The sequence below is a fragment of the Salvelinus sp. IW2-2015 genome, unplaced genomic scaffold, assembly GCF_002910315.2.
Source record: "Salvelinus sp. IW2-2015 unplaced genomic scaffold, ASM291031v2 Un_scaffold2712, whole genome shotgun sequence".
NCBI classification, from domain to species: domain Eukaryota; kingdom Metazoa; phylum Chordata; class Actinopteri; order Salmoniformes; family Salmonidae; genus Salvelinus; species Salvelinus sp. IW2-2015.
The window spans coordinates 49,197-62,867 of record NW_019944017.1 but is presented as its reverse complement, the minus strand read 5'-3'; the positions used below and the strand labels follow the sequence as shown (position 1 = coordinate 62,867).

The window sequence follows — 13,671 nt, the reverse complement described above, 5'->3', positions numbered from 1 at the left end:
CTGATAGAAATATTATAGTTTGATTTACATTTTAGAGTATCTGAGGAGCAAATAGAAACGTATTTTGACTTGTTGAAACAAAGTTTAGGGGTAGATTTTTGGATTCCTTTCTCTGCAAATTGAAGGATTGGATAACTCAAATCGATGGCGCCATCTAAACTAACTTTTTGGGATATAAAGAAGGATTTTATCTAACAAAACGCCACTACATGTTATAGCTGGGACCCTTTGGATGACAAATCAGAGGAAGTTTTTCAAAAAGTAAGTGAATATTTATTCATTATACTGTATATGAATGTATGTGCTGGTGGAAAAATATTTTGATGTGCGGCTCCTCCTCAAACAATCGCATGGCATGTTTTCGCTGTARTAGCTACTGTAAATCRGACAGTGGAGTTAGATTAACAATAATTTAAGCTTTCAGCCGATATAAGAAACTTATATGTACATAAATGTTTAAAATCCATAATATTTATGATTATTTATTTGAATTGCGCGCCCTTCAGTTTCACCGGAAGTTGTCCCGCTAGCAGGACACCAATCCTTAAAAAGTTTTTTAAAGACTACCAGAACCCACTGCATTCTCCAATTACATTGAATGAACTACAGGACAAAATACAAACCCTCCAACCCAAAAATGCCTGTGCTGTTGATGGTATCCTACAAGAAATGATCCAATACACAGACCACAAATTCCAATTGGCTATACTTAAACTCTTTAACATCATCCTCAGCTCTGAATAATAACCCCAATCCACAAAAGTGGAATTTGACCGCAATAACTACCGTGGAATATGTGTCAACGGCAATGTTGAGAAAATCCCAACGACTCACAGGCCAGCAGAAAGAGACACAGAGCTGTCATCAAGGCAAAGGGTGGCTACTTTGAAGAATCTAAAATATATTTCTGGTAAATACATGATTCCATATGTGTTATTTCACAGATTTGATGTCGTCACTATTATTCTACAATGTAGAAAATGGTAAAATTWAAGAAAAACCCTGGAATGAGTAGGTGTGTCCAAACTTTTGACTGGTAGTGTATGTATTTAGGAAATATTAAAATGCACATGACTTGTCCCAGAATAACAGGTTGACATTGAAATATGGTTGGACATTGTTAATTTAGGAAGTAGACATACATTCCAAATAAATGTCAGTGTACTTTCTGTATTAACTGAATTAAACTGGAATTAACATCGACCAGGGTGTCTCAGTGAAATAACGTTATACTGTCCTAGTTAGCTACAAAGAGGACAGGAAAGGGGAGAGTGGAGGACAGTTATACTGTCCTAGTTAGCTACAAAGAGGACAGGAAAGGGATGACTGGAGGACAGTTATACTGTCCTATGTAACGGGCTTCCTCCTTCTCCTCATCCGAAGAGGAGTAGCAGGATTTGACCAAAAATGCGCGGGTTTGTGAATACATATTGATTTAATAGACAAACGGAAAAAACACGACAAACACTTGAATAATTACTAAACAAATAAACGAATGTAACAGACCTGGACACGAACTTACATACACGTGAAGAACGCATTGAACCAGGAAAACAGACTACATAAAACGAACGAACTAACAAAAACCGAACAGTCCGTGTGGCGTAACATACAGAACTGACAAGGAGACAAACACCCACAAAACACCAGTGAAACCCTGGCTGCCTTAGTATGACTCTCAATCAGAGACAAACGATACACACCTGTCTCTAATTGAGAATCATACCAGCCGACACAAAACCCAACATAAGAAATAGAAACATAGACTGCCCACCCAACACTCACGCCCTGACCAATAAAGACATACAAAAACAAGAGAAACAGGTCAGGAACGTGACATAACCCCCCTTAAGGTGCGAACTCCGGGCGCGCACCAGCACAAAGTCTAGGGGAGGTCTGGGTGGGCATCTGAACCACGGTGGTGGCTCAGGCTCTGGGCGAGGTCCCACCCCACCATAGTCACTCCCCGCTTCCGTATCCCCCTCCCAATGACCACCCTCCAACTCAAACCCAACCTAAATGAAGGGGCAGCATCGGGATAAGGGCCAGCCCCGGGATAAGGGGCAGCAGCTCCGGGATAAGGGGCAGCAGCTCCGGGATAAGGGCAGCAGCTCCGGGAAAGGGGCAGCAGCTCCGGGATAAGGGGCAGCAGCTCCGGACTGAGGGGCAGCAGCTCCGGACTGAGGGCAGCAGCTCCGGACCTGAATGGCAGCTCCGGACTGAATGGCAGCTCGGACTGGGTGGCAGCTATCTGGGGCAGCTCATGGATGTAGTGGCAGCTCATGACTGTAGGGCAGCTCATGACTGTAGGGCAGCTCATGACTGTAGGGCAGCTCATGACTGTAGGGCAGCTCATGACTGTAGGGCAGCTCATGACTGTAGGGCAGCTCATGACTGTAGGGCACCTCATGATGTAGGGCAGCTATCATGGGGTAGCTCTCTGGAGGGCAGCTCATGACTGTAGGGCGCTCATGACCGAGGGCAGCTCATGACGTAGGGCAAGCTCATGACCGTAGGGCAGCTCATGACCGTAGGGCAAGCTCATGACGTAGGGCAGCTCATGACCGTAGGGCAGCTTCCTGACTGGCTGGCGTCTCTGGCAGCTCCTGACGGGCTTGCCCTACTGGCTGGCGTCTCTGGCGGCTCCTGACTGGCGGCGTCTCTAGGCGGCTCCCTGACTGGCTGGCGTCTCTGGCGGCTCCTGCTGGCTGGCGTCTCTGGGGCTCCTGACTGGCTGCGTCTCTGGCGGCTCCTGACTGGCTGGCGGCTCTGGCGGCTCCTGACTGGCTGCGCGGCCTGGCGGCTGGCCTGACTGCTGGCGGCTTCTGGCGGCTCCTGACTGGCTGGCGGCTCTGGCGGCTCCTGACTGGCTGGCGGCTCTGGCGGCTCCTGACTGACGGACGGCTCTAGCAGCTCCTGACTGACGGACGGCTCTAACGGCTCGGGACAGACGGGCGGCTCTAACGGCTCGTGGCAGACGGATGGCTCAGATGGCGTTGGGCAGACCAGAATGGCTCAGACGGCGTTGGCAGACAGATGGCTCAAGACGGCGTTGGGCAGACAGATGGCTCAGACGGCGTTGGGCAGACAGATGGCTCAGACGGCGTTGGGCAGACGGATGGCTCAGACGGCGTTGGGCAGACGGGCAGTTCAGGCACCGCTGGGAAGCCGGGCAGTTCAGCACCGCTGGGCAGACGGCAGACCTGGCCGGCTGAAACGCACAATAGGCCTGATGCGTGGTGCCGGAACTGGAGGTACCGGGCTGAGGCACGCACCTCAGGGCGAGTGCGGGGAGGAGGAACAGGGCTCTGGAGATGCAACTGGAAGCCTGGTGGCGTGGTGTAGGCACTGGTGGTACTGGGCTGGGGCGGGAAGGTGGCGCCGGATATGCCGGACCGTGAAGGAGGACACGCGCTCTTGGCACCGAGCCTCTCCACCTTACCAGGTTGAATGGTCCCCGTAGCCCTGCCAGTGGCGGCGTGGTGGAATGCCCGCACTGGGCATGCAGCGAACCGGGGACACCACCTGTAAGGCTGGTGCCATGTACGCCGGCCCGAGGAGACGTACTGGAGGCCAGATACGTTGGCCGGCTCATGACATCCGCTCGATGCCCAACCTAGCCCTCCATGCGGCAGGTGGAATAGCCCGCACTGGCTAAGCACGCGTACTGGGGAACCGTGCGCTTTACCGCATAACACGGTGTTGACCAGTACGACGCCCTCTCACTCCACAGTAAGCCCGGGGAGTTGGCTCAGTAACCAACCCGGCTTCGCCACACTCCCCTTTAGCCTCCCCCCCAAGAAATTTTTGGGTGAGCCTCTCGGGCTTCCAGCCTCTCTTACGTGCTGCCTCCTCATACCAGCGCTCCTGGGCTGTGGCTGCCTCCTTCTCCTCCCGAGAGCGGCGATTCTCTCCCACCTTAGCCCAGGGTCCTTCTCCGTTGAGTATTTGCTCCCATGTCCATTCCTCTTCTCTCCATTGCTTTTGTTCCTGCCTTCCTTCTCCAATCCGCTTGGTCCTGGTTTTGGTGGGTGTTTCTGTAACGGCTTCCTCCTTCTCCTCATCCGAAGAGGAGTAGCAGGGATTTGCACCAAAATGCAGCGGGTTGTGAATACATATTGATTTAATAGACAAAACGGAAAAACACGACAAACACTTGAATAATTAACAAACAAATAAACGAATGTAGACAGACCTGGACACGAACTTACATACAACGTGAAGAACGCATGAACCAGGAAAACAGACTACAATAAAACGAACGAACTAACAAAAACCGAACAGTCCCGTGTGGCGTAACATACAGACACTGACACAGGAGACAAACACCCAAAAAACACCAGTGACAACCCTGGCTGCCTTGTATGACTCTCAATCAGAGACAAACGATACACACTGTCTCTAATTGAGAATCATACCAGGCCGAACACAAAACCCAACATAGAAATAGAAAACATAGACTGCCCACCCAACACTCACGCCCTGACCAATAAAGACAATACAAAACAAGAGAAAACGGTCAGGAAACGTGACAACAGGAAAGGAAGAGTGGACAGTTATACTGTCCTAGTTACTACAAAGAGGACAGGAAAGGGAGAGTGGCAGTTTATTGTCCTAGTTAGCTACAAAGAGGACAGGAAAGGGAAGGTGGAGACAGTTATACTGTCCTAGTTAGCTACAAAGAGGACAGGAAAGGGGAGAGTGGACAGTTATACTGTCCTAGTTAGCTCACAAGAGGACAGGAAAGGGAAGAAGTGGACAGTTATACTGTCCTAGTTAGCTACAAAGAGGACATGAAAGGGGAGAGTGGACAGTTTTACTGTCCTAGTTAGCTACAAAGAGGACAGGAAAGGGAGAGTGGAGGACAGGTATACTGTCTCTAGTTAGCTACAAAGGCAGGAAAGGGAAGAGTGGACAGTTATACTGTTCTAGTTAGCAACAAAGAGGACAGGAAAGGGGAGAGTGGACAGTTATATTGTCCTAGTTAGCTACAAAGAGGACAGGAAAGGGAGAGTGGAGGACAGTTATACTGTCCTAGTTAGCTACAAAGAGGACAGGAAAGGGGAGAGTGGAGGACAGTTTACTGTCCTAGTTAGCTACAAAAGGGACAGGAAAGGGGAGAGAGGACAGCTATAACTGTCCTAGTTAGTACAAAGAGGACAGGAGAGGGGAGAGAGGACAGTTATACTGTCTAGTTAGCTACAAAGAGACAGGAAAGGGGAGAGTGGAGGACAGTTATACTGTTCTAGTTAGCTACAAAGAGGACAGTAAAGGGGAGATGGAGGACAGTTATACTGTCCTAGTTAGCTACAAAGAGGACAGTAAAGGGGAGAGTGGACAGTTTTACTGTCTAGTTAGCTACAAAGAGGACAGGAAAGGGAAGAGTGGAGGACAGTTATACTGTTCCGGAGGACAGTTATACTGTCCTAGTTAGCTACAAAGAGGACAGGAAAGGGGAGAGTGGAGGACAGTTATAATGTTCTAGTTAGCTACAAAGAGGACAGGAAAGGGAAGAGTGGAGGACAGTTATACTGTCCTAGTTGGCTACAAATAGGACAGGAAAGGGATAGTGGAGTCTGAGCCTACTCCTGTAGTCTCACCGTACAATATTTGTTATGCTTCATTACAAGACATTATAAAGGTTCATACATGCTTATAACAAGTCAAGAAAGCATAACACCTATGCAGGGCTTAATTTGTAAATCGGGAGGTGCCAGAGCAAAAAGTGAGCGCGAGAGGGGGGGGTGACCTTGGGAGCTCTGAGGTACCAGAACGCATGAAAAATACAAATCACCTTTATAATAAATCACCGCATGCATTATCATCGCATGCATTACCATCAGATGCATTATCATCGCATGCATTATCATCACATGCATTATCATCCCCCGCACTATCATCACATGCATTATCATCGCATGCATTATCATCGCATGCATTGCCATCACATGCATTACCAGCGCATGCATTATCGTCGCATGCATTATCGTAGCACGTATTATCATAGCATGCATTACCACCGCATGCATTACCATCGCATGCCTTATCATTGCATGCATTATCATCGTATGCATTATCACAGCATGCATTATCATCACATGCATTATCATAGCATGCATTATCATTGCATGCATTATCATCACATTTGCGGAGTGACATAGCGCAGTAGAGGCACTTACACATGGGGAACATTTTATTAGCCTCGGGTCCGGGAAAAATGTGGCAGTTTATAAACGCATTTCATGCAATTCTACATCATTTTACACGACTAGAGGCTTTGGCAGAATAAATTAAAAAAATACCACACAAATTATCAAAATGACAGGCTACTTTGACAAACTGAGAATCTGAGACCCATAAAAACCACCTTGTCTTGATCCATCAATAGCCTACCTAGGCCAAGGTGTGTGGAGACACATATTGTGGGCTACGGTATGAGGAGGAAATTATTGTCCTAAAAATAATTATCAGCAGCTCACTCGCCACCGGTGCGTTCGTGCCAAAATCCTATATCTCACTCTTGTCTTACTTTGTAAAACAATATTTGGAAGTTGATGAAATATTTTGTTGGCCTATAGCAGACAGATTAGACTCTTCTCTTTTCAACAGAAGMCATTTGGTTTCCAACCTGTGTTTTCCCGCAATTGTATTTGAAATATTGCGAAAAGMCTGTTTTGTCTGCATACTTACTGTTCATTGACAGATTTGCCGCGCGTTCCCGGCCTTGTTATTGGGATACACACAATCCACAGCTAGGCTTTGTTATTTTATAAAGAAGCTGTGGTAGGATCCGGCTCAAATTAAGCACTGCACCTACGGTAAAGTGTCACAGAGTATAATTCAGTAGCTATCTCACCTTTGACCTTTGACACAAGCCCCAGGCTCTTCTTCAGGTCAGAGCAAATAGCTTGGAGACACRAGCGGTACTTGGAATCACAGCGGTTTTTGTCGGAGCCACAGGTGTCATAGCAACTGTCCAGCTGGTTACAGCACTGAGTCATGGCTGGGATGCCCATGTCATACTGTGTTGGGATGATAATACAAATACAGAAAGATATATAGGTTATAAGATAATATAACATAGGATTTATATACACTCTTACAAAAAAAAGGTGCTTTATAGAACCTAAAGGACTTCAGCTGTCCCAATAGGAGAACCCTTTGAAAAACACTATTTGGTTCCAGGTAGAACCCTTTTGGTTCCAGGTAGAACCTTTTTGGTTCCAGGTAGAACCCGTATGGTTCCAGGTAGAACCMTTTTGTTTTCAGGTAGAACACGTTTGTTTCCAGGTAGAACCCTTTTGGTTCCAGGTAGAACCCGTTTGGTTCCAGGTAGAACCCTTTTGGTTCCAGGTAGAACCCTTTTGGGTTCCATGTAGAACCCTTTCCATCGAGGGATATATATAAGTGCCCTATAAGTATAGCATGTATTGTATGAGAAAACAGTCTGCAGTTTAGGTAGTTGGGTATTAGTACAGTATCATATGTTGTCTATAGTTAGTGATAGTTAAAACATACACTATCTGGTACCTGGAATCCTAGGAGGACGGAGCTGCAACCTTTGGGATCTGGGGTCACGTAACCAACGCGATGCACAGGTATCTTACCTGAGAAGGAAAGGTGAACAACTCTAATTCAGACTCATTCACAGTTAATTACGTGGCTCCACAGATTGATCAATAGGTTGTTATCCATCGGCACAAATTGAACATTCAACACCCGATTGTGAAGTTTATTGACAACAACCAAAACTGGAAGAAAGGTGTTATCTAGAACCTAACATGGGGGTTTCTGCCCTTTGAAGAACCCTTTATGGTTCCAGGTAGAATCCCTTCAGGGTTCCCTGTAGAACCCCTTCCACAGAGGATTCTACTGCACATGGAACCAAAAAGGGTTCTCCTATTCGGACAGCCAAATAACCCTTTAGGAACCCTTATGTCTAGGAGTGTATAGGACCTGTCCACCTATATATAGAACATGACAGCGGAACGCAGAGATATCTGGGTTCTGTTACATTCAGGATAACACTCAGTATCTAGGTTCTCGTTACGTTCAGGATAACACTCAGTATCTGGGTTCTGTTACATTCAGGATAACACCAGTATCTAGGTTCTGTTACGTTCCTTATAACACTCAGTATCTAGGTTCTGTACATTCCTTAGATAACACTCAGTATCTAGGTTCTGTTACTTTCAGATAAACAACTCAGTATCTCGGTTCTGTTACGTTCAGGATAACACTCAGTATCTAGGTTCTGTTTACATTCACGATAACACTCAGTATCTGGGTTCTGTTACATTCAGGATAACACCAGTATCTGGTTCTGATACAGTTCCGTATAACACTCAGTATCTAGGTTCTGTACATTCAGGATACAACTCAGTATCTAGGGTTCTGATACATTCAGGATAAACTCAGTATCTGGTTCTGTTTACATTCAGGATACACTCAGTATCTAGGTTCTGTACTTCAGATAAACACTCAGTATCTAGGTTCTGTTACGATTCCTGATAACACTCAGTATCTTAGGTTCTGTTTACTTCAATAACCTCAGTATCTAGGGTTCAGATACATGTTCAGGATAACACTCAGTATCTAGGTTCTGTTACGTTTCTTATAACACTCAGTATCTAGGTTCTGTTACATTCCTTATAACACTCAGTTCTAGGTTCTGATACATTCATAACACTCAGTATCTAGGTTCTGTTACGTTCCTTATAACACTCAGTATCTAGGTTCGTTAATTCCTGATAACACTCAGTATCTAGGTTCTGTTACATTCAGGATAACACTCAGTATCTAGGTTTCTGATACGATCAGGGATAAACTCAGTATCTAGGTTCTGAATACATTCAGTGATAACACTAGTAATCTAGGTTCTGTTACGCTTCCTTATAACACTCAGGTATCTCCGTTCCGTTACATTCCTGATAACCATCAGTTCTCGGTTCTGTTAGCATTCGGATAACACTCAGTATCTAGGTCTGATACATTCAGGATAACACTGCAGTATCTTAGGTTCTGTTACATTCAGGAAACACTCAGTATCTAGGTTCTGTTACTTCAGGATACACTCAGTATCTAGGTTCTGTTACATTCAGGAATAACACTGAGTATCCTAGTTTCCTGATACATTCCAGGATAACACTCAGTATCTAGGTTCTGTTACATTCCCTTATAACACTCCAGTATCTAGGTTCTGTTACGTTCAGGATAACACCTCAGTATCTAGGTTCTGTTATCACCGTTCAGGAAACACTCGTGTCTATTCTGTTACGTTCAGGATAAACCCTCAGTATCTAGTTTGTTTCGGATTTTTTTTTTTTTTTTTTTAGAAATTTTTTTTTTTTTTATTTTTTTTTTTTCACTTTTCTTTTTTATTCTTTATTTTTTTTTTTTTTATTGTTTATTTGTTATTGATTACTTTTTTTTAGTAAACACTCAGTATCTAGGTTTGTTACGTTCAGGATAAACACTCAGTATCTAGGTTCTGTTAATTCCTTATTAACACTCAGTATCTAGGTTCCTGATACATCATGGAAAACCTCAGTATCTGGGTTCTGTTACATTCAAGGATAAACACTCAGTATCCTAGGTTCTGTTACGTTCAGAGATAACCACTCAGTATCTAGGTTCTGATACATTCAGGTAAACACTCAGTATCTAGGTTCGTTACGTTCAGGATAACACTCAGTATCTAGGTTCGTTACATTCCTATAACACTCAGTATCTAAGGTTCTGATTACATTCAGGATAACACTCAGTATCTGGTTCTGTTACATTCAGGATAACACTCAGTATCTAGGTTCTGTTACGCTTCATGATAACACTCAGTATCTAGGTTCTGTACTTCAGGATAACACTCAGTATCTAGGTTCTGTTACGTCAGGATAACACTCAGTATCTAGGTTCTGTTACTTCAGGATAACACTCAGTATCTAGGTTCTGTTTACGTTCAATAACACTCAGTATCTAGGTTCTGTTACTTCAGATAACACTCAGTATCTAGGTTCTGTTACGTTCGGATAACACTCAGTATCTAGGTTCTGTTACAGTTCAGGATAACACTCAGTATCTAGGTTCTTTTACGTTTTCAGGATAACACTCAGTATCTAGGTTCTGTTACATCAGGATAACACTCATATCTAGGTTTCGTTACGTTTCAGATAACACTCAGTATCTAGGTTCTGTTACATTCGGATAAACACTCAGTATCTAGGTTCTGTATAACATTCAGGATAAAACACTCAGTATCTAGGTTCTGTTACGTTCAGGATAACACTCAGTATCTAGGTTCTGTTACATTCAGGATAACACTCAGTATCTAGTTCTGTTACTTCAGGATAAAACTCAGTTCTAGGTTCTGTTATTTTCGGATAACACTCAGTATCTAGGTTCTGTTACGTTCAGAGCTCGATTCAATCAACATCGTGGAAGTTCAGTGCTATAGCTGCATTTCATTTAATGTCGTCGCTTCGCAGAGACTGCATTTACGTACAGGCTCATGATGGTCGGCTCAATCGGAAAATTACCTTTAAATTTAGAATGCGCTATAGCCCTGAACTTCCGCGAATACGGATTGAATCGAGCCCTAGGTGTCTATAGCCAGGCTTGACATGGCAACAGCCATGGAGTCATACTGAGATGTTACTGTAATCACTGATAGACACACACAACCCGGGTCTCATCCTTACGTATTTGCATTTGTACTGACACAATCCGTTGCGTCCCCCATCAATCCACCAGGAGTCAAAGTATCATTGGCTGCCTGGAGGCTCTCTCTGATGGAAACCAAGCCCCAGTCAGAGTCTCTTCCTGGGCTTCGACGACAGGTACCACAGGGCTGGCTGGATCCTCCGCTGTAGCTTTTGCTTCTGCTGCCTCTTCAGGGCTCCGTCGCTTTTTCAAGGGCTCCTGGTCAGACAACTCTTTCAAGATGGCGTCCTGAATCTCAGTCTCTTTAATGAGGTCGTCGTCCTCCACCTGGGCAGACAACTCTTTAACCATGGCTTCTGTTATCCGGGCCTCTTTAACAAGGGTCTCCAGATCCATGTAAGCAGGTCTTCCACCACTGGCATGTCCGCCATGAGGGCTCTGTGTCTGGGACTTCGTCTGCCATGACAGGGGCGTCTACTAGCGGAGCACAGCAACAGGGGAGTCCGCAACTGGTTCCTTGGCTACAAATGCCCAGCTACAACGGTATCTGCAACAGTGGAGTCCGCAACTGGTTCTTGGCTAAAATGCCCCAGCTACAACGGACTGCCCCAGCTACAACGGTATCTGCAACAGGCTTGTCGGCCACCAGGTCTTCGGCCACTGGGGTGTCTTCTACAGGCTCCTCCACTGCAGGCATGTCATCAACAACAAGGCTATCTGCCACCCCGGTATCAGCCTCCACCCGGAATCTACAGCATCAGGAGATTCATCAACAGCCAGGCTATCTGCCACCCGGTATCAGCCTCCACCTGGATATCTACAGCAGCAGGAGTATCATCAACAGCCAGGCTATCTGCCACCCCGGTATCAGCCTCCACCCGGATATCTACAGCAGCAGGAGTATCATCAACAGCCAGGCTATCTGCCACCCGGTATTCAGCCCCCACCCGGATATCTACAGCAGCAGGAGTGTCATCAACAACCAGGCTATCTGCCACCCCGGTATCGGCCCCACCCGGATATCTACAGCAGCAGGAGTATCATCAACAGCCAGGCTATCTGCCACCCCGTATTCAGCCTCCACCGGATATCTAACAGCAGCAGGAGTATCATCAACAGCCAGGCTATCTGCCACCCCGGTATCAGCCTCCACCCGGATATCTACAGCAGCAGGAGTATCATCAACAACCAGGCTATCTGCCACCCCGGTATCAGCTCCACCCGGATATCTACAGCAGCAGGAGTATCATCAACAACCAGGCTATCTGCCACCCCGGTATCAGCCTCCACCCGGATATCTACAGCAGCAGGAGTATCATCAACAACCAGGCTATCTGCCACCCCGGTATCAGCCTCCACCGGATATCTACAGCAGCAGGAGTATCATCAACAGCCAGGCTATCTGCCACCCCGGTATCAGCCTCACCCGGATATCTACAAGCAGCAGGATATCATCAACAGCCAGGCTATCTCACCCCGGTATCAGCCCCCACCCGGATATCTACAGCAGCAGGAGTGTCATCAACAACCAGGCTATCTGCCACCCCGGTATCGCCCCCACCCGGATATCTACAGCAGCAGGAGTATCATCAACACCAGGCTATCTGCCACCCGGTATCAGCCTCCACCCGGATATCTACAGCAGCAGGAGTATCATCAACAGCCAGGCTATCTGCCACCCCGTATCAGCCTCCACCCGGATATCTACAGCAGCAGGAGTATCATCAACAACCAGGCTATCTGCCACCCGGTATCAGCCTCCACCCGGATATCTACAGCAGCAGGAGTATCATCAACAACCAGGCTATCTGCCACCCGGTATCAGCCTCCACCCGGTATTCTACAGCAGCAGGAGTATCATCAACAACCAGGCTATCTGCCACCCGGTTATCAGCCTCCACCCGGATACTACAGCAGCAGGAGTATCATCAACAACAGGCTATCTTGCCACCACGGTATCAGCCTCACCCGGATATCTACAGCAGCAGGAGTATCATCAGCAACCAGGCTATCTGCCACCGGTATCAGCTCCACCCGGATATCTACAGCAGCAGGAGTATCATCAACAACAGCTATCTGCCACCCCGGATCAGCCTCCACCCGGATATCTACAGCAGCAGCAACGGGTGTCATCCTTGAACATGGTTTCTGCTTCTGGGACTTCTCTTCAGGAGTGATGTTCCTGACCAGAGAAGCAGACATCCCCCAGGAGAGGCAGAGAGAGAGCAGGAGATAGGCTGAGATGCGAGGCAGCATGGTGGCGAGATAGACAGAGAGAAAGTACAGCACGGGGGGGGGGGTGGTCTAGACGGGTAGATCTAAGAGGAAGACATCCACATTTGGTTCCAGGCCAGGCAGACGGAGTCAGAAGCAGAAGGGGGGGAGGGGGGTGTTGGTAGGCAGAGAAAGACGTTCACACTCCGCTGGAGGTCTGGGACAGCTGGACCGGAGAGGACCAGGGTGTCTGTTGTTGACAAGGTGTGAGAACGAGAGGCACTGAGGATCAATAGACTCAGAGTACTGACTGAGGCTGTGTATGAGACAGAGAGGACTTTGGGACTTTGGCTGCTGACTAGGCCAGGGAGACAGCGAGGCACGGAGTATCGACACCGGGTTCAAAGGTCTGTTGATAAGGAACGGCCTGCCTGGACAGACTGTAGTGGGCTGGAATAGTGGGCTGGCCTGCATGACTGCATAGCCTAGATACCATGGTTTTTCCAGGTCTTTCTGTTCTTTATCTACAGTATATTTTTTGCTCARCAAGTTTGGGATGTGCATATCACCTTTTTTTTTGCTAATGGTGTTATCTCCCGTTGAGAGAGAACGTTCGTGCTCACCATAGCTCTTGTCTCTGTTACATCCTATCTTCTCCTCTGCTGGTAACCCCTCTCCTCTCACCAAGTGCTCACTCCATCTCCTAGAAAATATTTAATTCATCTAATCAGTAATCCCATCACTTAAACTTCATCAGAGGGAACTAATTAAGATGTTTAGATTCATCAGTGCTAAAATCAC

The 13,671-nt window shown here is 46.7% G+C and overlaps 1 protein-coding gene across 1 annotated transcript in view; it reads right to left on the bottom strand.

Annotated features, from left to right (window-relative positions):
* LOC112074600 (group XIIB secretory phospholipase A2-like protein) overlaps positions 1 to 11,052 on the bottom strand; it is a 25,175-nt gene extending 14,123 nt beyond the window's left edge. The window contains exons 1-4 of the mRNA XM_024141747.1: positions 10,837 to 11,052; positions 10,695 to 10,754; positions 7,531 to 7,608; positions 6,857 to 7,022 (exon numbers count right to left, since the gene is read on the bottom strand). Coding sequence (XP_023997515.1) covers positions 6,857 to 7,022; positions 7,531 to 7,608; positions 10,695 to 10,754; positions 10,837 to 11,052 — 520 coding nt within the window. The remainder of the gene's footprint in view (positions 1 to 6,856; positions 7,023 to 7,530; positions 7,609 to 10,694; positions 10,755 to 10,836) is intronic.
* Positions 11,053 to 13,671: the final 2,619 nt, after the last annotated feature.